General features: G+C 40.4%; 2 protein-coding genes and 1 pseudogene across 2 annotated transcripts in view; 2 read left to right on the forward strand and 1 right to left on the reverse strand.

Moving 5' to 3' along the window:
• The window catches only part of LOC133104991 (uncharacterized protein C2orf78-like), an 82,582-nt gene extending 77,639 nt beyond the window's left edge, over positions 1-4,943 (forward strand). The window contains 3 exon segments of the mRNA XM_061210892.1: positions 3,051-3,107; positions 3,110-3,271; positions 3,274-4,943. Coding sequence (XP_061066875.1) covers positions 3,051-3,107; positions 3,110-3,271; positions 3,274-4,943 — 1,889 coding nt within the window.
• LOC133104992 (RNA/RNP complex-1-interacting phosphatase-like) lies at positions 1,014-25,410 on the reverse strand. Its single transcript, XM_061210893.1, has 7 exons — positions 25,169-25,410; positions 23,689-23,764; positions 22,577-22,708; positions 19,634-19,757; positions 16,251-16,307; positions 9,931-9,977; positions 1,014-9,219 (listed from the first exon to the last, which is right to left on the reverse strand). Exons 1-5 carry the CDS (start codon positions 25,408-25,410, stop codon positions 16,276-16,278), a joined length of 606 nt encoding a protein of 201 aa, XP_061066876.1. The 3' UTR covers positions 1,014-9,219; positions 9,931-9,977; positions 16,251-16,275.
• LOC133105405 (RING finger protein 11-like) lies at positions 12,773-13,488 on the forward strand (annotated as a pseudogene).
• Positions 25,411-26,129: the final 719 nt, after the last annotated feature.

The raw sequence follows: 26,129 nt of genomic DNA on the forward strand, positions 1-26,129 counted from the left end.
TTTTGTGACTGGCTTCTTTCACTTAATATTTTCAGAGTTCATCTACATTGTAGCATGTATTCATTCCTTTTTATGGCCAAATAATATTCCACTGTATGAATACACATATTTCACTTATCTATTCATCAGTTACTGGACATTTGCATTTCTTCCACTGCTTGGCTACTATTAACAAAGCTGCTGTGAACATCCATGTACAAGTTTTTGTGTGGACGTATTTTACACTTCTTTTGGGCATATGCCGACGAATGGATATACTCTGGATAATACGGTAACTCTATATTTAACCATTTGAGGAACTACCAGACTGTTACGCAAAGTATTGTTACCATTTTGCATTCCTAGCAGCAATGTATGAAGGTTCCCATTTCTCCACATCCTTGAAAACACTTGTTTTTGTCTGTCCTTTTGATTTTCACCATCCTAGAGGGCTAACTAGATACATTTTGTTGAGAAAGAATTTATTTTTAGACTATTTTCTATTTTTAAATGTTTACCGTTTTATAGGCAGGAATGAACTTAATCAGAAAGATTGAAACTAGAAGCAGAAACACACACACCAAGGCTCCTCATTTAATCAGATGTAAACGTGTGTGCTTTACACCCAGCGGTACATACCATGTCCTTTGGAAGTGCCAGAGGTTCTCAGACTCGTTCTTGGAAGGGACCGTCAACACTTCCGCTGCCTCTGCTCCACAGGGTGCCCCAGCCTCTGCTTCAACAGCTCCACCACTCACTTGCCGCTCATTGGCAACTTGTTTCATTTGTCTAAGGCTCCAGCTGGCAAAGGTTTTAAAACTTAAAAAGATCCAAAATCTGCCTGTACTAGATTTCCTGGCTCTGCTTCCAGTTCTGCTCTCTGAAGGCACAAAAGAGACCAAGCATGTTGTGCTTCAGATGGTGACAGAGGATTTATCATCTTCCTTTCTGTAAGCCAGAACATTTCTATGGCCTAACATATGTTTTACTCCTATTGAACTCACCAAAGCCATTAAACCTTTATTGCCACACTCTTCCTTATAAGTTTTTGTTTTGTTTATTCTCATTTCTTAAACTGATAATACATGGTACAAAATTAAAAATATATAAAGGAGTATTTGATAAAGTGTCTTCCCTCTCCCGTTTCCCAGGCACCCATCTTTCCTTTCCAGAGCTACTCAGTGTGACTTGTTCTTGCATATCTTTACAGAGATTTTTAAAACACTTTATAGAAGTATAATTTACATACCATAAAATACATCCATTTTAAGTATACAATTCAAATATTTTTAGTAAATTTACAGAGCTGTGCAATCATCACCACAATCCAGTTTTAGAACACTTGTTACCCAGAAAAGTCCCTTATACCTGTTTGCAATCAATCCACATTCCCAGCCCCAGACAACCTCCAATCTGCCTTTTTCCTTTTCTGCACATTTCATGTAAATAGAATTATATAATATCTAGTCTTTGCATCTAGCTTCTTAGCATGATGTTTTCAAGATTCATCCTTGTTATAGTGTGTACCAGTACTCCTTTTTATTGCTGGTTAGTATTCCATTGTATGGCTCTACCACATTTTGTTTATCCAGTTGCCAGTTGTTGGACATTTGGATTGTTTTATTTTTTTTTTTTTCGGATAACGTGAATCATGCTGCTATGAACATTTTTGTAAAAGTTTTTCTGTGGACATATGTTTTCATTTCTTTTGCATATATACGTAGGACTGGAATTGCTGGGTCATACAGTAAGTTTATGTTTAGCTTTTAAGAAAATGCCAAAGTGCAAGCCCCACAAACAGCAAGAAAGTTGAAGAATGAGGTCAGCATTCAAAAATGGGGTCAAATCTACAGCTGGGAGGTGGTGTAGAGACAGGTAGAATTTAGATCCTGAGCCTTTAATAAGCACTACCTTCGCTCAGTGCCCTCTGTTTTTAGACTCTACATGAGAACACCTAGGGCTTCCCTGGTGGCGCCGTGGTCAAGAATCCGCCTGCCAATGCGGGGGACACGGGTTCGAGGCCTGGTCTGGGAAGATCCCACATACCGTGCAGCGACTAAGCCCATGTGCCACAACTACTGAGCCTGCATTCTAGAGCCCATGAGCCACAACTACTGAAGCCCACGCGCCTAGAGCCCATACTCCGCAACAAGAGAAGCCACCGCGATGAGAAGCCCGCACACCGCAACCAAGAGTAGCCCCCGCTAGCCGCAACTAGAGAAAGCCCGTGCACAGCAATGAAGACCCAGTGCAGCCAAAAAAATTAATACATAAAATAAATAAGTTCAAAAAATAAATAAATAAACAAATTAAAACAAAAAAAGAACACCTAATGCAGGTGGGAAGGTGGGAGGGACACTGTAAAGGTCATCTATGCTACATGTACAAGAACCCCGAGAGCACACCAATAGGTACCACATTTTTCACTGCTGTAGCCGATCATTCCCCCTGTACTACCACACTGTAGCACTCCCTTCCCTGATCTACTGCTTATAGTCTCTTTGGAAGGTGTTTCAGAACTCTTGTGATGAGAGTGCCAGTTTAACTATCCTCACTTCCTTAATTTATACCAGGATTTAAGACCTTGTGGTCCGAGATCCTGTCCAGAGAGCAAGCAGGCTAAGCCTCTGTCTTTGTTTATATATTTCATCAGAAAGGGCTCTACCCCCTCTCCTAGTGCATGGTGTGAAGTGTTCTTAGCCTCTCAGGAAAGTGGGGAGAATTGAAAGGACGCTGTATGAGAATGCTAGGCTTTGTAAAACATTTCAGTTTTTTAAAAATAAGACTCATTTTGGATTGGACTTACAACAATCCTATGAAATACAAAGAAAGCCAAGAATCAGTGACATGAAGTGATCACCAGTAAGAATTACAACAGTCACCGCTTATCTCGTAGCATAGGGCACTGTCCATGATCCTTAAGAAGAGTTACTAGAAATGCCTCGCCCATCTTGCCCCTAAACACCAACACAGCAATCATGTACCTTGAACGGTACATGATTGCTGTGTTGGAGTTTAGTGGGAGCATCTCACTTACAAGGGACTGACTTTTACCTTGATTCCCTTTGTAGTAATGGAGACTTCCCTGGTGATGAAAAATTCCCTGGGATTGCAACCTCCAAGCCAGACATTTGTGTGACACAAACTCAAGAACTCCCCAAGCCCTGTAGTAGCAGAAATATTCAGATACTTAAGAGTAACCCACCACCTGAACTTGGGGACATTTCAGTGACAGCTCCAGTCCAGAGTGCCAGTCGTCTCCTGGCCCTGCCTCCAGCTCCAAGCCAGGACAAATAGAGAGTAAGAACTTGGATGATATTAACACCAAGCTTTCAAAGATTCTGGATGCCTAACATATCCCAAAAGAAAACCAAGATCCTCCACTACTCCCTTTAGAAATCCCTGATATTCACCAGCCGCTGGCCTACACCGATCCCCTCAGCTAAGAGGAGCAGCCTGGTTCTGAAAATGCTGATCTGGGAAAGAACAGCCTGAGTCGTGAGGACCTAGGGACACTTGAAAATGGGACTGAATCTAGCAGTGGTTTTGCAGACATTACTACACTTCCCCAGCTCTTTAGTTCTTTGAAAGATCTTGATCCATCCCAAGGTCCCAACGTGATCAAAGCTAAGGACACCAGAGCCACTAAGGTGAATCAGGTGCAGGAAAAGCCAAGTGTCATAAAGGTTCCCTCTGATCAACCCAGGAAGAACAAACATAAAGCCTCTGAGCCTATCAGTGGTGCTCCCAAGGCCAAAATCCAGCCAAAGAATCCAGAGTGCCTGTTAGGGGGAGAAGTGGTTATATGCAAGGCTGCAGTCAGTGACAGGGCTCCCGTGAACACGGCCAAGCACTCTGAAGGCAAACCTCAGAAAGCTGCATCCAGAAAGATCAGCAAAACTAAGAGCCATGGGCAGGAAAAGACCAAAAGGACCAGAGGAAGAAACAAGGCTGAAGAGAACAAGCAGTCAGGGAACAAAGTCAAGGCAGAAGAGAAGCCAACAATTCCCGAGACGAAGCGAAAGAAACACCAAACTGAGCTTCTCCAAGAGAGCTTTAAAAAGCCTCGAACCTCCCTTGGCGTGCGCATGCTGGAGTCTGTGAAGGTTCTTCATGCACTCGGGAAGAAGAATGATACGAGAACTGGGCTCTCTTCCTGTCGGGTCTTGAGAAATTCAAGCAACCCGAAAGACCCCCAGCCACCCCCAGCTATCCAGCCACGGCGGCATACCCCACGTGAGGGTAAGAGTCCTGAGAAAACTCAAGTCGAAGCCCAGAAACCAGACAGCAGTGCTGAAACAGAGTGTCCATCTCCATCCCGGTATGAGCTGCCTCCTCCTGCAAAGGTCAGGTTGATACCTCTGCCTTTTTCTGCCTGGGACAAGCCTCAAGCTCGACCCGCTCCTCGGAGGCCACAGTCTCTGGCCTCACATCGGCCTGCTGTGGCTTACCGTGCCCAGCCTGCTTCTACTAACTCAGCTCAACCTGCTGCAGTCAATTCATCCCAGCCAGCTCCTGCCTCTTTGCCAGGTCCCGCCAAACCAGCTCAGCCAACTGTGACCAACCCAACCCAACCGGGGTGGACCAACCATACCCAGCCTAGTGTCCCTCAGTCTGCTGCTCCTAGGCCTGCACCCTACAAAACTTCATCTTGCACTTCTCTCCAGCGGGAGCCCGTTTCCCCTGCTGTGACTAAGCGCCAGTCCCCACCCAAGCGCCAAACCCAACTTCTACGCCAAGACTTCAGCAAGCAACGAATTCCATGGAGGGAACCCAATGTGCCTGAGCCAGTAATGTCAAAGCCCATCGAACGAGAGCAGAGGCCAGAGCGAGAGGCCATGAAGAGGCGGGCTCAACAACAACGTGAGAATGCTGCCAGATACACCTCTTCGGGGAAACTGCAATTTTTCATTGAGAGGGAAAAAGAAATGGAAATTGCTGACTACTACATATATGTAAAGTAAGAGCTGCTAGGAATGTTGGTGCCACCTTGGGTACCAGCTGTTCTTCCATATATAGATAAGATAGATATAAATTCCTGTTTACTTTGATATATTTTAAAACAATAGAACTGAATAAATAAATGTAATAGAATTAAGAGATGAGTAATCAACCTTTCGAATTTTGAGATGCTAACTGTGGCGCGTTTTTTTTTTTTGATGGGGTTGGAATCAAAGCCTGCATGAGAAAGGAAGGACTGAAAGTTGGATGGGAGAATGAAGGAAAGGGGTAAAAACTGAGGAAAGAGGAAGGAACTTGGCCCAGGGCTAGGAAGGCCAAAAGAGATTTATGGATTTATGAAAGGAAGCAGGAGTGAGGATGAAATGGCAGAAGTAAAAAGCAGGGTCAGAGGTCTGGGTTGAAAGAACACAATTTGAGCAGAGCCGAAGATGACAGAAGATGAGTCTAGGTTTACTAGGAGAAATAGTAAAAGTCTCTTGGGGAGGTTGGCCTTAAGTCTCACAACCACCAGATAGGTATTTCAGAAAACAAGAGGTTCAGGACACATCTCTGAAAGGTCTGAGTTGCCTTATTCAGGTGGGATTATAGTGGGGGAATAGGGAAATCTACCAGAGAAGTGGCTAGGGCTCAGAGTTATCCTAGGGGCAGCTGACGACAGGGGCAGAGCCAAGGGAACTGCTACATCAGGAGGCCCACGAATAGGGCCTGGTATGTAAATCACCATGTACTCAACACCTAAGCACGAGGGGAGCCAATGCACTATTCAGTTAACCTGGGCAACGACAGGCAAGGCCAGTATTCCTGTGCCACTTCACTTACAGAGGTGCAGCAAAGGGCTGAGGTCACATCCCATGTGGAGGTACAAGGACTCAATTTGAGGCCCAAATGCCTCTGAAGTCCTCTGTATTTGCAGATGCCCGTAGGCGGCCAACCTGGCTTTCAGAGCACAGCATCCTGAGGTTACTGGTGGATGAGATCAAACTTCTGGAGGGGCCTAAATATTAACTTGAGGGGCTTCCTCCATTGAGCAGGGCACGTGCCGCCTTTTGTAAACATCACCATCAACTGAAACGCACGAGAAAAAATCCGACGGAAGCGTCCACTCTCACGGGTGAGAGTGGTGGGGGCACGCGCACTGGGCAACAGCTCCAACAGCCACAGGACACAGGCGCCCAGGGGTTCAGAGGCTCCCTGGGAGGCCTCGTGGGGCAGCTCGAGGGAGTGACGATGGGAGAGAGCGGCAGGGGTGGGCGTGAAAAGGAATGCAGTGGGGAGAAGGGAGAGATGGAGACAGTGGATAGTGACTATGGGAAAATTGGCAATTTTCATTTTCAAAATTATTTTTTTGAGATGTCATTCACATGCCATAAAATTCACCTTCTGAAACTGCAAATTCAGTGTCATTTAGTACATCCACAAGCCTATGCAACCATCACCGTCATCTAACCCATCACGTTTTCATCACCCCAAAAAGAAGCCCCCTTAAGCATCAGCAGGCACTCTTCATCCCCTCTTCCTTCAGTCCCGGCAACCATTAATTTGCTTTCTGTCGCTATGGTTTTGCCTCTTCTGGACATTTCATGAAATAATACCAATGTGACCACTGTGTCTGGCTTCTTTCACTTAGCATAATGTTTTCAAGTTCGTCCATGTCGTAGCATGTGTTAGTACTTCATTCCTTTTTATGGCTGTATAATATTTCACATATACACCACATTTAAAAAATCCATTCATCCACTGATGGGCATTTGGGTTTTTTTCACTAATAATGTCCATTTTTTGAGAGTTTATTCTGTGCCAAGCAGCACCAGGCTAAGTTACTGACCTTATTTCACAGATAAAGAGGCTTGGAGAGTGTGAAGAGTTTGCCCAAGATTAAGAGCTAGCAATTGGGGGAACTGGGGTTTGAACTCAGGCAAACTTCAGAGGTGATAGATTCACATGACAGACCACTAGAAAAGGTACACAAGGGTATTCAATGAAAAGTGACCCTTTTCCCCACGTTCCCCAGCCACACATTTCCCTCCTCAGAGACATCTGCTTTGGCCGTGCTGTGGATCCTTCCAGAGAAATATTTATACCCCAACATTTATGTATCACAATTTATTGACTAATCTGTCCCACTGATTTGAAATGTCACTTTTATGGTATAACAGATTCTTATACGTATATATATATATTTTTTAATGTATTTATTTATTTATTTTTGGCTGCTTTGGGTCTTTGTTGCTGTGCGCAGGCTTTCTCTAGTTGCGGCAAGTGGGCTTCTCATTGCGGTGGCTCGTGTTGCCGAGCACAGGCTCTAGGCGCGTGGGCTTCAGTAGTTGTGGCACACAGGCTCAGCAGTTGTGTCTCACGGGCTTAGCTTCTCCACGGCATGTGGGATCTTCCTGGGCCAGGGATCGAACCCATATCCCCTGCATTGGCAGGAGGATTCTTAACCACTGCACCACCAGGAAAGCCCCTTATACGTATTTATATTTCTCTTTTCAGAGCTGTCCTGACTCTTTTTTGCCTATCTTTTATGTTTGCCATTCCTCTAAAATTCTTTTTATCTTCTTTTTGATTTAAAAAAAATTTTTCCTCTTCTTGTTTGTTTCTCTTAAGGCATTATCCATTATGTTCATTCACTCATATTATTTTATTTAATTTATTTAATTAATTTATTTATTTTTGGAGGTGTCAGGTATTAGTTGCAGCACGTGGGCTCTTTGTTGCAGTGCGTGGGCTCTTCCTTGCGGCTCGTGGGCTCTCCAGTTGTGGCGCGTGGCCTCCAGAGCACGTGGGTTCAATAGTTGCGGCGTGCGGGCTTAGTTGCCCTGCAGCATGTGGGATCTCAGTTCCCCAACCAGGGACCGAACCTGCATCCCCTGCATTGCAAGGCGGATTCTTAACCACTGGACAACCAGGGAAGTCCCCACTCTTGTATTATTTTAAGTTTAGTCCTCATTTCTGAAATTTTTTTCTTTTATTTTGAATTCTGTCTTGAGTTCTATCATCTTACCTAATTCTGGTTTATGCTGTTCTTTCATCTGTTTTTTATTATGGTAAAATATACATAAAACAAAAGTTATTATTTCAACCATTTTCAAGTATACAATTCAGTGACATTAAAGACATTCACAATGCTGTGCAACCATCACCACTGTGCAAATTCAAAATAATTATGTCAAAAGATTGAGCAGGACATCAGAAAGATGGAGGCAGCAGCATAGTTTCTGAATCTCTCCAAACCCTTTCATGGAAGAAGATCAACTAAAACCAAACACCCATAGGTGGCATTTATCAGCATTTACCATTTCCAGAACTTTTTCACCATCCCAAACAGAGACTCTATAGCCACTAAACAATAACTTCCCATTCCCTCCTCGATCCATGTTCTTTCATCTTTTGCATTGTTTTTCCTAACATCTTTTAGCCCACTTTGAAATAATAGGTTACAGTTTTGATCTCTTTTGTGGACCTGTCTTTTCCAACTTGATTTTATTGTCTCAAGAGATGCTATTCTGCTCCTTATTCTCTTTTCCTTACACTAACTCTGTACGGGATTTGATCCCAATCCTTTTCTGTTACTGATTTTTGGATGAAAAAAGTTTTACAGCACTTTGAAAAGGTGGTGCGAGGCCATGTGGAAACATGTTCTTCATGGCTGTTTCATCAATGCTTCACTTATACTGCTTTGGAATAACTGTTTTCCAGGAGGCATAAACCAGTGGGCTTTATCATTGGACAGAGTGCAGAGAAAGGACCCCACGAAAGCTGATCACCTTAGCAGAAATGATTTCGTTATGATTTCACCCAAGATTGGTCACAAACCAGCCTGGGAAACTCAAGGAACCAGAGACAAGGTATAATGCCATCTTTCCTTCTCTCTGCCTCAGCTCTCAAGGATTGGTCACCTCCATGTTATTAGTAACTATTATTTGGTTTCTGTTCATAATTACTATCAGAAGACACAGCACTTAGGGGCCTAATTACACTGCCCAGCTACGCACCATTTTTCTTCATTTTGGCTTCCTGTCCACCAGCAGGAACCTGATTTAGTTTTGTTCTCCCTTCACCACAGCCCAGTAATTTTTGTGCATGACTCTCAGTCTCACCAGAATCTGTATCTCTCACTCTGCCCCAACATTCCACCCCATCATTCGCTCCCTGAAGTGTACTCTAGAAATTTTGGTCAACTGGATATTTTACCACTGTTCACCATCTCTTATGAAACCAGAAGACGAGCAGCTTTCTTATGGAATGACGGAGAACTTGTAAAGATAAAACACCAGTCTGCAGGAGAAAGGGAAGAAGAGAATGATGGAAATAGTTTCTGGAAAACTAGTTTTACATTATGTTTTGTTTGTTCCTGGTAAAGAAATTGAAATCTTCTAAACATTAAAACAAAATCTAAACCACTAAATTCAATAATACAGGAATATAACTTTTAAAAAAAATTTCTTTGGCTGCGTAGCACGTGGGATCTTAGCTCCCCAACTAGGGACTGAACCCAGGCCTGCTGCATTGGAAGTGCAGAGTCTTAACCACTGGACGACCAGGGAAGTCCCAGGAATATAACTTTTAAAGGAGAAGTTATAAACCCCTTGATTACATGAACTGGAGATTTTTAGTAAGAAGTCATGTATTTTAAATGACTTGGAGCTTTAAAGGAAGGAAGGAAGGAAGGAAGGAAGGGAGGAAGGAAGGAAGGAAGAAAAAGGGACTTCCTTGGTGGTGCAGTGGATATAATATCAAAAGTAAATTAATTAATTAAATAAATTTAAAAAAGAAAAAAAATGCTGAAATCCACTGACTAATTATTCAGGCTATTATACCTTGCTATTTCCAGATACATCCCTTTATAAACTTTTGGTAAAAGGTTATCTTATGTCAGAACAAATGAATTACAAACTTTTCTATTTTTCCAAAATTTGAGAAATTCCCTTACATTTCTACCTTCAAATTTTATAACAAGGGAAAAGTAGTGACAACCCTTATACTTACATTCAATTGCATCATCTGGCCACATGCCTTCTACATCAATCAAATATCTACAAAACAACAAAATTCGAGTCATTTGTAAATAAAAAGGAAAGAAAATCAAGTTTTTGCAAAAAAAGGTCGAATTGTGCTTTACAAATATAGATAGAAAAATCCTAAGAAAATATCAGCATATCTAATCAATAATTATTAAAGAATGATATACACCATGACTACACAAAGGCTTTATTCCGGAGTTTCCCTGGTGGCACAGTGCTGAGAATCTGCCTGCCAATGCATGGGACACGGATTCGAGCTCTGGTCTGGGAAGATCGCACGTGCCCCGGAGCGACTGGGTCCGAGAGCCACAACTACTGAGCCTGCGCGTCTGGAGCCTGTGCTCTGCAACAAGAGAGGCCGCGACAGTGAGAGGCCCGCCCACCGCGATGAACAGTGGCCCCCACTTGCCGCAACTAGGGAAAGCGCTCGCACAGAAACAAAGACCCAACACAGCCAAAAAAAAAAAAAAAAAAAAAAAAAAGGCTTTATTCCAAGGACCAAGGATGCAAGGATAACGCAACTTTAGAAAATCTATTAATATAGTTATTTACATTAATACAACAATTTAATTAATAAATGAAAGAGAATAAAATATAGGACCAAACTGGCAGATGTTAAAAAGTTATCTGATAACATACAACGGTCAGTTTCGGTCAAAATGCTTTGTACACTAAAAACTGGAGACTTAATATGACAGAGTATTCATCAAGAACCAACAAATAACAAAAGACAAATTAGGACAAATATTAACATCATATCTAAAAAACCCTATCTAACCAACCATAGGAGCCAGAAACTTAGGAATCACCATCACTGACAGCTATTTCTCCCTCACCCTCATCCTCAACCCGCCACCAGTGCTGACAATGATACTGCCTACATACCTCTAGAATCTGTCCACATCTTTCCACCAAAATGACCACCACACCCTGGTCCAAGCCACCATTATGCCCAATTTCTACACAAGTCTCCTAACTTGTTTCCTCGCTTCCACTCTTTCTCCCTGCAGTGTATTCTCCACTCGGTAGCAAAACGATAGGTTGAAAATGCAATTGGGTATGTTCCACACACTCACCTTCAACAAAAAAAGTTCAATGGTTTTCTATTACTCTTCAAGTCTGAAACCTTAAACATAAGCCTGCACGATCGAGCTCCTACCCACACTTGCAGCTCCATTATAATGACATGCTCCCCCAACAGCCCCACCTTCCTGGTCAGTTCCTCCAACACAGCACATGCTTTCCTCTTATAGGGTCTTTTGCTATTCCTTATGCTCAGAAATCTCTCCCCAACGTCCCTATCTGGTTAATACCTACTCATCCTTCAGATATCAGCTGAAACATCCCTAAACCTTCTCTAATCTCCATGATGAGATCAAATCCTCCCTAAAATATGCTCTCATGGTACCATGTCCCTCTCCTTGGCACTTGTCAGAGTTGTAATTCTACATGCAGAGTATGATTCTTGAATATCTATTCCCTCTCTGGACTGCTAGAATTCACAAAGGGCAGGTCAAGTCTCTTCACTCACAAAATTTCACAAGTCTTTTTGCTAGCACCCAGCACACTGCTTAAACATAACAGATGTTCAATAAGTATTTCCTGCATGAACAACCATACATTGGTACAGTGTAGCAACACCCACAAAAAGCATAAGGGCATAAACTCCTTGATGCAGAAGTCCCATTCTGAGTGAAGTTAACTGAGACAAAGCATATATATTCAAAGATGTTCACACAGGAATGTTCATTACTTTGATGTTTTATAATATCAAAAACTTCTGACTTGTACATGTTCATCAGTAAGCAAAGGAACAATGCAGCCTTAAAAAAAAAAAAAAAAACCAATCAACAGACAAAGGATTAATCTCCAAAATATATAAATAGGTCATGCAGCTCACTATTAAAAACACAAACAACGCAATCAAAAAATGGGCAGAAGACCTAAATAGACATTTCTCCAAAGAAGACATACAGATGGCCAAGAGGCACATGAAAAGCTGCTCAACATCACTAATTATTAAAGAAATGCAAATCAAAACTACAATGAGGTATCACCTCACACCGCTTAGAATGGGCATCATCCGAAAATCTACAAACAGCAAATGCTGGAAAGGGTGTGAGGAAAGGGAACCCTCTTGCACTGCTGGTGGGAATGTAAACTGATACAGCCACTATGGAGAACAGTATGCAGGTTCCTTAAAAACTAAAACTAGAATTATCATATGACCCAGCAATCCCACTACTGGCCATATACCCAGAGAAAACCATAATTCAAAAAGACATATGCACCCCAATGTTCATTGCAGCACTATTCACAATAGCTAGGTCATGGAAGCAACCTAAATGCCCATCGACAGATGAACGGACAAAGAAGATGTGGTTCGTATATACAATGGAATATTACTCAGCGATTAAAAAAGAACGAACTTGGGTCATTTGTAGAGACGTGGATGCACCTAGAGACTGTCATACAGAGTGAAGTAAGTCAGAAAGAGAAAAACAAATATTGTATATTAATGCATATATGTGGAATCTAGAAAAGTGGTACAGAAGAACCGGTTTGCAAGGCAGACATAGAGACACAGATGTAGAGGACAAACGTATGTACATCAAGGGGGGAAAGCGGGGCAGGGCGGGGGTCGGTGGTGGTGAGATGAATTGGGAGATTGGGATTGACATATATACACTAATATGTATAAAATAGATAACTAATAACCTGGTGTATAAAAAATAAATAAATTTTAAAAATTCAAAAAAAAATAAATAAACTAATTAATTAAAAAAAAGAATGAAGTTGGGAGACTGTCAAAACAGCACACAGATCACACACTCAAGCCCCGGAAGATGGGGAACTGCCTTAAGTCCCCCACTTCGGATGACATCTCCCTGCCTCACAAGTCTCAGTCCGACTGGGCTAGCTTTGGCAAGGGGACGGAGCTGGATCAGGAGCTGCTGCTGCCATATCTGGATCAAGTTCCAGTTTTGGTCTCTCATCCAACACCTAGCCAGACTCGCCTAGCACCTCAGCTGACAGGAGCAAATTAGGATAGCTCAAAGAATAGGCCTCATACAGCATCAGCCTGAAGGACTTTATGACCCTGGAAGAAATGGATCAGAAAAAAGGATCCGGGGGACTTCCCTGCTGGTGCAGTGGCTAAAGACTCCGCACTCCCAATGCAGGGGGCCCGGGTTCGTTCCCTGGTCAGGGAACTAGATCCCACATGCATGCCGCAACTAAGAGTTTGCATGCCACAACGAAGGAGCCCACCGACTGCAATTAAGACCCGGCGCAACCAAATAAATGAATAAATAAAATAAAACAAATATTAAGAAAAAAGATCCGGGAGTGTGTGATCTGTATGATGCACTTTGTTTATAAGAACCCAATTTGATTTCTGCTGTGTATGCAGATCACCTGGGCTGTACAGATGACTGGCTGATGAGATCCTTCACGTGCCCCTCCTGCATGGAGACAGTTGATGCAGCACTGCTTTTGTCCTACGAGACTAACTGAGCCAGTGTCTCTCACCTGACTTCAAGTGAACCATCATTTTTGGTGGTTTTGATCTTTTGTCGTTGAGCCCAAAGAGCCAAGGATTAGGAATTAAGATCATGCATGAAAGTTTCCTAAAAATTCCTGAACGGCTGCAGATGTTGGGGAAAAGCACGTGATATTTTAGAAATTTAGGGGGAAAAGTAGGATGGTATTTTTATGTAAAGCCTTCACCCAGTGTTTAAAAATATAACTGTTATTTAGATCTTGTTATTCCTCCAGTACATAGGAATTGTGTAAAGTGTTACAGCAGCTATATATGTTTAAACTGTGTGTCAAAGATTAGGATAAAGATAGTGGTTGTTTTTCCTAAGTGAGATAACTTTCTTCTTCCCCCTACCCAAATTCTTTTCTGAAGTTGCTGGCATTTGGGTCAAGGTTTTATTAAAAGCTCCATTTTATAACACTGGCACAAAAAAAGGAGTTTTAAGCTGGTTTGCATAGTTCTTTTTTTGTTTTAGAATAAACATAGAGCACTTATTTTTTACTTTATAGGAACTCCACAAGTTAAGGTCCCATTGTTCTTTTGCTGTGATTGTTGTTACTATTGATGTTGCTGTTTTCTGTCTTTGCTGGTTCTTTCTAATCTACCATTTGTCACTATTGGCATATGATCATCTCAGGGTCACAAGATGGCTGCTGTAAAACCAAATATCATATTCTCACAAAACAAGGAGGAAGCAGAAAAAGAGCCCAAATGGTCATTTTCCTAATGCATATTTATCTTTTTTCAGAGAAAAATATCATTCTCATAAGCACAATAACAGCCTTCCCCTAATTACTCATTTGCCAAAACAGATTGATATGACCATTCATAAGACAATTCATGGCAAAGAGGAATATGATAATGATTGTCTTAGCCTAACAAGGATTTATCCACTCAAGCTGAATGCTTCACTCCTCAAAAAAGTCATAAAGTTCTAGGAGCAAGGAAGAACTACTAAGTGACTGTTAAGTAAACCATCAGAATTGTTTGTCCAAGACCATACGATTCTTTCTTTCCACTGGAAACGGAATTCATTGCCTTAGGTCTTTTTAAATAGTGTACTATTACTGTTGGGGCTGGCTCTGTGCTTGAAAACCAGTTGAAAACCAGTTATAACCTGTTACAAGTGCTATATCTGTTTGCAGTTAAGAAATGCAGAATTCAAAGTGATCTCCTAGCTTGTAAGCAAACTGAGATTCACTGTCCCTCTTCTATAAAAAAAATGAGTTAATGTGTCCAGAAACTAACTCTAGTAAAGTGGGGTTTAACATTACCCTTTCTTATGAGTTTCATCGAATTATTTTGGTTGTTAACATGGTGAGAATTAAAAGTCAAGGTAAATTTTAAATATTAAGAATTCTGATTTATTGAGCTTGAATTATGCCACCATGCTTATGTAAAAATGAAAGTGGAACCATGGTTAAACTGAGAAAAGTTTCTCAGTTGTAACAATTTTGATTTATTCTTTCCTGTGACCTCCTTCCCTGTTGTCTTGAACCACAGCAAAAGGATACTGCATGTCTTCTTATTGTAGTGCTGAGGTTATTGAAGTTATATAAAACACATCTCAGTCTCTGTTTCTTGGAAGGAAAGTCCTGCTAGTTGACTGACAATTCTAAGCAGGGAGAATTAAGAGAAATGTGTATCATGTTTTGCACAAAAATGAGGAATTTGTATAATCACGACTTCACAGCTGTGATCTCAAAAAAGAAGGAATTTCTCTCTTTCTATTTTTCTTGCAATTAACGTAAGAACACTCTGAATCTCTAAGCTTCTGAAGTGTTAGTAGAGATGGTCTAGTAAAGATGTAGTTGTAATGTTTTACCCATTTAGCATGTGTTTATTTTTCCTTATGTACTCCAAGGTGACATATTTGTTCAGCTCAGTGATATTACAGCTAAAAAAATCATTCATTAGTAAAAGGAGAAGCAATCTCAACCTAACAAATCAGAAGTGTTTCTTATTATTTTATATTGAGTTGAATATTTGACTCTTAACACTTTTTGCTACATACAAAACACAAGTCTCTTGAAGGGTTCTTCATAAGTGCATTATACAAGAATTGAGTATGTCATAAGCACTTAAACATTTGACATTCAACTGTAGTAGTATCCATTTTGATTACTTTTCTTACGAGCCCCATGATGAGTTTGAGAAACACTGAAAGAATTAGAGTATCAGGTTCTATTAAATTGTTACATGTATCTTGCTTAAGTTTGTGTTCATTTATTTATATCCAACTACATAAAGCAAATTTGGAGGAAAAAAAAGAATAATAAATAAATAAGAATGAGGTCTCCAAATATTGTCAGAGGAAGATGTCCTCCATATATTAAATTATAAACCAGAATGTCTAAAACACTATACCATTAAATCACATGTACAGTCAGTTCTGTATATCCAACGGTTCCATAACCTGCAGATATGGAAGCCCGACTGTACTACACCATTTATACATACGGGACTTGAGCATCCGAGGATTTTCGTATCCATGGGGAGTCCTAAAACCAATCCCCCTGCAGATACCAAGGGGCCATTGTATATGCTTATATCTGCATTTTTTACGTCTGAAAAAATATGTGCTACATTATTACTGGTGGTAACATCTGAGTAGGGGGCAAAATTGCCTTCCACTTCATACACTTCTCTGACTGCATTTTTTGCATTCAGCTTACATTAGCTTACATTACTATTGTAAACAGAACAATGTAAACATGGTCTGCCTCTTGGGGTTGGCAACTCACCTGCACATGAGGTAGCCAGTCCTGTTTAAACCATGGGTACAGTGGACACCAAGAAGTCTGTGTAGAAAACAGGGAATATGGAATTAAGTAAGTGAAGTAGATACACTAAAAACAAGTTATACAATTTTCTGAAGAGTAGCGTTTATTAGTTACCACAACACTACCACTATCCTGAAAAGGAAAAACTCTGAAGAAAAGAGTGTTTTTGCAGGAACGTACTATAAAGAATTAACTACTATAAAGTCAAAATTCATTGTCTCTGGGAAATTTTGCATAGCCTCCAATCAGATTCAATAGTGTGGACTGGAGAATGCCCATCAGGAACTGATCTGACTATAGAAAAAGGGAGTGGAAAAAAAAAAAACAGGCCATCAGAAGAATAGAATTTGTTTTTGAGTGAAACAAATGGAATGCCTTCACTTTTAATGCTCAATATTAAAAAGAACAAACGGTTTCTGAAGGGCTCTTGGGGTCCCAAAGCACTTCCATTCCTTCTCTCATTCACTGCTCCTCACACTCCACGGGTCTACGTGCCTGTGGAGTTCTCGGGTTAAGTAGCACCGTTCTTATTTCACAATGAAAAAGTAAGGCTTGAGACGTAAGCCCAAGCTGCACAGCAGGCAAACAGAAAAAAAGACTAGAATCGAGTCTCAGAGTTTTCCAACTATGCCACAGTATTTCGTGGTCCAGCACTTAAAAAAAATTATATGAGAAAGTAAATAAAAAACAACATGTAGCTGATCTTTGCAAAAGGTATGTCTGTGACTAGGTGGTGTCTGGCATTCGTCATCTCCTACCTGGATTACTACCGCCCTACAATTCTAACAATCTCTTCTTTTTCAACTGATCCTCCACATGGAAGATGTTATCTCTCTAAAATATAAACTTGGCTGGATTGCTCTGTTGCTTAAAAATCTTCACTTAGCACAGAATAAAGCCCAAGTTTTCAGCATAGCATTGAGAACTCTTTATAAACAAATATCAGTCTGTCTCTCCAACTGAATTAGAAGTTCAAACGATGACTTACAAGGACCTACATCATCCACCTCCCTCCTTTCCCCTGCGAGCCTCCCTATCCCATTCTCTACTGCCCTGCCCTCACTCACTTTCCCCTGTCCAGCCACACTGGTCTCCTTACTATTCCTCAAACATGCCAAGCACAGTCGTGCCTCAGGGACTTTGCACCTACTATTCCTTCTGCTTCAGAACACACCCTCCCTCCCCATCTCCACTCTTCCAGATATCCAATGGCTTGTTTCTCACTCCAAGGCTCTGCTCAATCGAAATTTTAATAGAGGGGACTTCCCTGATCACCTACCACATTCCCTCACCTCTTCATCTTGTTTTGTTATTCTCCAAAGCATTTACCACCACTTGACACTCCATATATGTACTTGTTTCTTTATCTCTCTCCCCCACTAGAATGTAAAGTACGTAAGGGCAAGAACTTTATTCTGTTCCTACTTCCTAGAACAGTGCCTTCAACTTAGAAGGTGTTATACAAATATTTGCTGAAAATGAATGTATGAATTCTTTGCCCTTTCACACTACCCTCTAGTCACACCAGAGGCTGCCCCTCCACAGCACAAGTTCAAGCCCTGTGCCGTTTGTACCTGTTCCCAATACCTGGGCTGTCCTTTCCTCATTCCGGCAAAATCCTCTTCCCCCAAGCCCAGCTCAAATGCTGTCTCCTCAGTCAGGCCTTCCTCAATTTCTCCTCTATATTCCTGCTGCACTTGATTCTTTTATTATAATTAACCCACTTATAGTCACTACATGTTTATCTTCCTAGATAACTGTAAGTTGCTACTGAACAAAGACTTCTAGTCATCTCTGTATCCCTGTGCCCTAACAACAAACCTATAAGCCTCTCGGTGTTTACTAAAACAATTTATTTTCTGAGTCTCTACCAATTCTAGGGAGTGGATAGCATAGTCTCCTCCTCATTATCAGCGAGCCTGGCATCTGTGGGAGGGGCTTATAGCAGAGGAAGCCACCAATGGATCATAACTAAGGTCCTGAGACTGCAATGGCAGAGAGCATGGTGAAGTTAGCCCACTGCATGCAGAAGACCCACAGAGGAGTCAGCATATGCAATGGACTACACTTGGTATAACATGTGAACAATCAAGGTTTACAAACGTGTTCTCATGCACTTGTAAGGATCTTCTAGCCCACGCGGAACCGACAGAACACACACAAAGGAGCCTGGAGGAAGTGAGGAGGCCGGCAGCTGCACCCTAACATCTTAAGAGGTAGCATTTCTGTGACTACAGTTTCCACAAATCAGATAATTTGCCTCCTTTGTAGACACCTTGGTTATCACAGGCAAGCCAAGCCTCTCAAGTTTTAAAGCTAAAGTACAGGGAAGATCTGTGAATAGGGCTTAAGATAAGAGCTAATACCTGCATTAAGCAACCAGGTTATAGAATGAAAATTTATCTTGAAATTCCAGTCTCTCCCTCTCTCTCTCACCTCCTATCCCCTATCTTCCCACCTCCATCTCTATTCCTTCTCCCCTACTCCCTGTTTTATGTATAGATGTGCATCATTTTATAGATACACGGAATATTTACTGCCTGTTAGATTTATTTAATAAAGTGCACACTCCTCAGGCTAAATTTAGAAAGAGGACAAAACGAACACTTTCTCATGTGGGTCAGTGGTGTTTCAAAGACAAAAGATTCCTCAGTCTTAAAACATGGCACATACCATGTTCCTTCTGATAGTTAGATGCTAGAAAAAGGCAAGTGGATCCTTAAAATTCAGACGCTATTAAGACCTACTATCAACAGAGCAGATCTGAAAGTGGAAACAAGAAAACACCAGCCTTTCAAGTTCTTCCTGTCTGAAGATAAGAAGAGAGGTGGTAGTGTTCTTCCTCACTTGCACCCAAAGTACAAAAGCGGCAAAAATATCTTAAACACATATGATGAGGAAGCCACTCTTCTGGTCTACTCTGTTTTGTTTAGCTTCTAGGGATCTGTCTCACTCCGAACCTTTGCTTTTTGTTTTCTCTTTTATATACGCTAAGAACCTGAGAGTCTTCACCTTTTCTTCCACCCCTCAACCAATAAATAGGACAAAAGAACATTTTTATTTTTTTATATATTTTCCATTCAACTTTTTAAAAAAGAGATAAGTAAGCTAGTTCAGTTCATGTTTCTCACAAAAATCACTTTCCAAACTAAACTAAATTGTTTGTGACCATAAACAGGAAAAACACCATACTCTGTTAGCACCATCTGACATTTCCACCTTAATCTTATCAAACACAACAGGCCTAATGTCAGAACTATTAAAAATGTTAAAAATCCCCAACCCCACTCAAAATGCATACCAAACTTCAGGGAAAGGAAAAAAAAAAAAGAAAAACAACTCACCATTATCTTTATTTTCTTTCAAAAACCCATTAACAGCACATTGGAATTTAAAAATAGTGTCATCATCTGGCACCTGATGCCCAATTGTACAAATTTTTAAATAAGGAATAGTTTCTGGTAAGTCCTATAAGGCAAAACCATGAAAATATGTATTATTTCATTTGTAGGGAAATAATAAAAAATTAATTAGAGAAGGCAGAATATAAACCAAGAGAGTACATTAAACTTAGTATGTCAGTCATTCTGATAAGAGCCATTTTTTCCAAAGCTGCTTTAACCAGTATCACTTGATTTTCATTAAAACTGCAGAATGGACAGTTACTAGGCATGCAAAAGGAAAAGCAAATCCATGTAAATGAATGCACATGTAACTCAAAATGATATAAACAGTTCTACCTACATTTATGTTCTATCTGACATTTCAAGGGCCATAAAGCAGCCGTGATTTAAGTAAAATAGTAGAATAGAGTCAGAAGAACTTGGATTCGAATTAGGAAACAGAGCAAATTTCAGGCATTGTTGAGAACTGGTATTCTTGGGGTGGGAGAAAGTAGACTATCAATAGAAGACAGAAAAGGATAAGTGAAAATTCTGTAGTTCTGAATTTAAATGGAAAGTAGCAGTATGAACCTATGACATATTTTATATTAAAAACAAACACACATATTTCCTAGCTCTGACCACTGAAAAAGTCTAGAAACAACTGATGTCATGTCAAAAGGACTCAGGAGTCACTGAGAAGCTCCAACTGGCCAAAGATAGGGCCTCAGTTAGAATAATAACTGTAACGGAGTCCACGGTGATATGAATAAATAAATTTTAAAAAATTGGTCACCACTGGAGGATATTTGTGAATCAACTCATTATTTTGAAAACTGTTAAATAAAAGAAGAGAATCATGCCTCTACAACTGGGCAACCAAATAGCTGATGACGGGAATCTTCTCCTGATAGAAATATACCCAGCTAATAAGTGAAAAAAGAACAACAGAATTCACCATTTTTTGAAGCCTCAACTGCATTAATGGATGTAGGTATGAATCATCAGTGAGTGCTAATATCACAGAAAGAGACAATTATATGTCTCCATGGAAGAACACATCATCACCTATGAAACTGTCTTGCCAAAACAAAACATGCAAGCTTCATTCTGATCGACTACCAATTTACAGGAAATGAAAGGATTGAAGAATATGTTAAAAACACATGGAATGTAATCATCAAAATCTAGATGGGACAAATTACCTGGTTTCTTTAAAAATAAATTTCAAGGAGGAAAAAAAAAGCGAGAGAGACATGGAGGGAGAACCTATAATAAGACTTCAGAGACCTAACAATCAATGGCAAAGGGTGGACCTTATTTGGGTCTAATTCAAAATTCTTAAAAGCAATTTTTTATGACATTTAGGAGACAACTGCAAATTTGAGCACTCACTGGGTATTTAATATTAAAAAATGATATTAAGGAATAAAAGTCCTATATTTTAAATATACATACCAAAAATGTATAGGTGTAATTACATGTTGTTTTGGCGCTGCTTCAAGATAATATGGAATAGGGTGAAACAGGTGTGGGTATAGATAAAACATGACAGCCATCAGTTGGTAAATATTAAAGCTTGATGAGTTCATGGGTATACAAGGAACACTCATAGTATTTTGTATACTTTTGTATATGTTTAAAATTTGTGATAATTCTTTAAAAACAAGACGACACTGTAGAAAACAGTTTGGCAGTTTCTCAAAGGTTAAACGTAGAGCTACCATATGATCCAACAACTCTGCTACTACCTACACTGCACATCTAAAAGAACTGAAAGCAGGGATTTGAACAAATATTTGTACACCAATGATCATAGCAGCATGATTCACAATAGCTACAAGGTGGAAACAACCCAAGTGTCAATCAACCAATGAATAACAAAATATGGTATATACACACAGTGGGATTTATTAAGCCAAAAAAGGAATGGCATTTTGTTACATGCTATAACATGGATGAACCTTGAAAACACTATGTTTAGTGAAATAAGCCAGACATAGAAGGACAAATATTATAGATTCCACTTACACGAGGTACCTAGAATAGGCAAATTCAGAGACAGAAAATAGAATAGAGGTTACTAAGGGCTGGTGGGAGGGAAAATGGGGTTGTTACTGTTTGATGGTTACAGAGTTTCTGTTGAGGATGATGAAAAAGTTTTGGTTATACACAGTGGTGATGGTTACACAACACTGTGACTGTATTTAATGCCACTGAACTGCATATTTATAAATGGTTAAAATAAATATTATTTATGTATATTTTACCACAATAAAAAAAAAAGAGGAATAACTGAGTTGAAATTTCAATTATTCCTTTTCCGAGAGTCAGTTTCATCGTCTGTAAAATTAGTAATTGTAGTTGTCTATCCTCTGAGCTTAATGCAGAGTAAACACTCAGTAGGAGAGATCAGTACTACTTCCACTTCAACAGCAAAGGACTGTTGTGAAGATTAAGTCAATGGATATGAAAGAACTTTCTAAATGGCAAACTGCTATACAAATATTAACAAACATTAGGTGTTACTGTCTCCCAAGGCCATGGAACAGGTCAGAAGAAGGATATGGGTTTCTGTATCATATCAGAAGGTATAAGAAAGCATAAAACTTAGAGAACAATTGTCTTTTACTGTGATGCTTAAACATGCTCAGGCAACTGCTTAAAATGAATTTCTTAAGCATATCTAGAGCCTACTGCCAAATACTATAGTTCAATTCATATCTTTAATCTCATTTTGAAACAGCAATTAGAAATATGTATTTAAGGAAACCACTAGCTTCCCTTTTTGAACCCATGAAAGAAGGCCAGGATTCACCTTAGCATAAGATGATAACTACTGAATTACTATAAATTATTACAGTAGCAGAAAGAAGGGCATTTTCAATTACGGGTTCCATTTACCTCTAGCTTATAATAGCGGCGAGTATATGTTAAGTCAATAATCAGCCCAAGTTCTTCATTCTGTTCTTGGATTTTGTTAAAAAGATCCAAGGGGGAAAAACATTCTTCTGGAGCAAGATTCTTTTCAAAACTCTGTCAGAAAGAATAAAATGAGAAAGAACACGTGTTTAAAATCCTTTTTTATATTATCCATTTATTCAAACCCTGTGATGCTAACATATGAGAGTCAAAGGAAAGTTTCCTCTTCTGGAATTTACAAGCGATATTCCAATCCTTTCTTCCAGAGAGATTAGATGGAAGAAAACAAGCTCACTTCTATATATTTATTTCTATGTTTGTTTATTTCATGTTGGTCTCCTAACCAGACTGTAAACTCCCAGAAGGCAGGGACCACATCAATTTTGCCTACCACTGTATTGCCAGCTCCAAGCAGAGTGCCTGTAAATAGACACATAAATAAATACTTCTTGAATATCTACATATATGAAGGATGGCTTTCACTGCTAAATATTCTTTTATGTATTTGGCTTATTTATGTACTCTGTTCCATTGATCTGTTTGGTTATTCAAGTGCCAGCAACACACTCTTTTTTTAAATTAGTAGACTAGTTTTAGAGCAGTTTTAGATTTACAGCAAAACTGAGCAAAAAGTACACAGTTCCCACTTATACCCTCTCTCCTTCATCCCACACAGCCTTCCCCACTATCAACATGCCATACCAGTGTGCTTCATTTGTGAGAATTCATGAACCAACACTGACACATCCTTATCAATCAAAGTCCGTAGTTTATTGCATTCATGGTACAAGTAACTGACTATTTCTTTATTTCTAGTATAGTCATCCCCACACATTTACATATTGAGACACATATTACTTTCTTTTAAATTACTTTATTCTTTATTTATAGTTAGAGCATTACATTGTTTTTTTTTTTAAATTAAGTACAAAAGTAGGTTGTATTTATCTGTGAATTCCATTTCTGGATAGTAAAGGAGGTATTAAAAAGTATTTGCTATAAAAAGGGAAAATGGAGTACGACAGGGTTGAGAGCCAGGGTTCTATATGGTGAATTCAGATTTCTGGAAGAATACAGTATTAACTTTTGCTTACCTTTTTTAGAGGAACTTTGAAAGCAATGAAACGAGTCCCAGGCATCCGCTGTCCAACTGGGAGATAGTCTTTCCACCTATTAATACATTTTTTGTTAGGCACATTTTATGTTAGGCTGTCTCCCTGCACAGGATGCAGGCGCCTTGAAAACGGAAACCATATCCCTCTATAGTAGGTCCCTCTTCTTTCTGCTTTGCAGTTTGCTGCTCCACTTGTTCAACCCCACCTAGTAATATAACCCATACTTCCCTTGTTCCTGTTTTCCCATCTTGAAAACAGATAAAAGGCAACCAAACAATGCAAAGGTCTCAACAAATAAGGGACATCCAAAACCAGAGATGGCCAGAACTTCTGTATCCCTGATGAAACCTAGCCTGGTGTGACTACTTAGGTATCACTAATACACGCGTATTGACTGAAACAGTTTAAACTCAATTCTTCCACTTCCCAGTTTAGTTTTAGTCCTCATACAAAACCTGGTCATAAGATTCCTTAATGCTAGGAATCACAGTGAAAAATAATATCTGAACTGACTTCTGTGACATGAGTGAGAACTAAGGTTAATTCAGTGTATCCAAAGCATAGAAAGTGAGGGCAAAAGTGGCACAAGATGGGGCTAGAGAAGCAGAGAGGATTCTAGACCACGCAGAGTCTTAAAGGCCAACAGTGTGTTTTCTATTCTCAAAACAATGTTTGTGAGCGATGTTTATGAGCAATGTTCCAACTTGCTTTGAAGGTTTCTTGTGTGAAGAATGGATTGGAAGGAAACAAGATATATGGACACTAGTTAGGACCTAATCGCAACAGACAGGCAAGTTCAGTATTAGGATGTTGAGGAAGAGTTGACAGATTCCAAAGAAATTCAGGAGATAAACTGAAGCGGCCTTAATGGGGTATGAGATGGAGGAAAGGAAGGTCTTAGGGAATTAAAGCGTTTACTGCACATAAGCAAAGTCTCAAAATTAATCATTTGAACGTACAGAGATAGATCTCTCAAAAGACACCGGTTAGGAAGCAACAGTACGCCCTTTAGAATTCCTAGAGACAACAAAATCAACTGTTTCGATGCAAAATTCGGCGGGACCGGTGCGTTTTTTCACTCCAACTTAGTTCCAGTTCCTATTACTCACATTTTCTGTGTCAAAACAACACAGCTTGAGGAACTGAAGGGGATTCCATTTTGGTAATTAAGGAGTGTCCCCAACACTGACAGTCCCATCTTAAAAAGCAGTCCCTCTGCATTTTACCCGAGGAGCAATGGCCAGAGCCTCCCTTTTAAAACGATGGGGAGAAATCAGAACATCACACACTGTCCCTTTCAGCTACTGTGAACTGAGCCACGAGACGACCAATACCCCCTAGCACAGCGCGGACGGGCCAGCGCGCGGGGGAACACTGACAGGAGACAGCACAAGAGACGAAGCCCAGGCCCAGGGGCTCTGAGCTCCACCGGCAACTCCCAGGGGCCAAGGCCTATTACCTTTCCGGGATGTGGTTTCCGCCCTTCCTCTTGGCCGACGAACGTCCAGAAAAGCCGCGACCCTGACCCCAGCGCCCGTGGGCATGATGCCACTGGCTCATGTGACCCCCAAGATGCCGCCCACCCAACGCCAAGAGTGCCAAAGTCGCCAACACGGCGCCCCCGGTGCCAGCACAAGGCCCCGAACCACAGGCGCCTAGACACAAGCCCACGCAGCTCGCGGCCCTCCTTCTACTGCGCATGCGCCACCGCCCGTCCACATGACGTCATCACGACGGCCGACTCAGACGCTTGATTAGTCAAGAGGACTCTGATGGCTGCAATTCCCTCCTTAGCCGGAGGGTGGTAGCAGAGGTCCATTAGTTCGTGGGTGTAACCTTCAGAATTCCAATAATACGGGACATGGAAAGTTGTCCCACTCTCCCAGTTTCTTGTGCGGTTCTTTCAGATATTTCCCAAGTGCTTACATTCACACTTGTTGTATCTTGTATGGAAGTATTTGTACGTAGTGCATATCCTGTATTTTATATAAGAGCAGCATACCATATACATAGTCTACAATCTGTCTTGGATAGTGATTTTCCCAGTCAATTTTTGCATACATCCATTCTATTCTCTTTAATAGCTGCATAACATTACATAATTTACATGACCAGTCCAATATTGATGCACTTTTACTTGTTTTCAGTTTGGGGGTTTTTTGTTTGTTTTTTGTTTTTGTCCTCTGTTACAGATAGGCTGCAATGTGAACATCTTTATACACGTATATAGCTATATATTAATTTCTAGACATAGAATTTCTGGAATGAAAGAAATGCAAACTTAAAATAGTGAAAGATTTTCAATCAGTCTAATCTGCCTAATCAACCTTCAAAAATATTCTATCAACTTATACTCCACTCACAGTGAAACATTTATTGGGTTTCTATCATGTGCCTGGTATCATGCTGGAGGTTGACAG

This window comes from Eubalaena glacialis, chromosome 14, assembly GCF_028564815.1.
Source record: "Eubalaena glacialis isolate mEubGla1 chromosome 14, mEubGla1.1.hap2.+ XY, whole genome shotgun sequence".
In the NCBI taxonomy this organism is placed as follows: Eukaryota; Metazoa; Chordata; class Mammalia; order Artiodactyla; family Balaenidae; genus Eubalaena; species Eubalaena glacialis.

Excerpts from the sequence above, each read along its gene's own strand:
- LOC133104992 (XM_061210893.1), bottom strand. The coding sequence starts at position 25,410 with ATGCGCAGTAGAAGGAGGGCCGCGAGCTGCGTGGGCTTGTGTCTAGGC. Across the intron at positions 22,709-23,688 it reads TCAAAGTTCCTCTAAAAAAG|AGTTTTGAAAAGAATCTTGC; the intron begins GTAAGCAAAAGT and ends TCTTTCTGACAG. Across the intron at positions 16,308-19,633 it reads GAAAGAAAATAAAGATAATG|ACTTCTTGGTGTCCACTGTA; the intron begins GTGAGTTGTTTT and ends TTTTCTACACAG.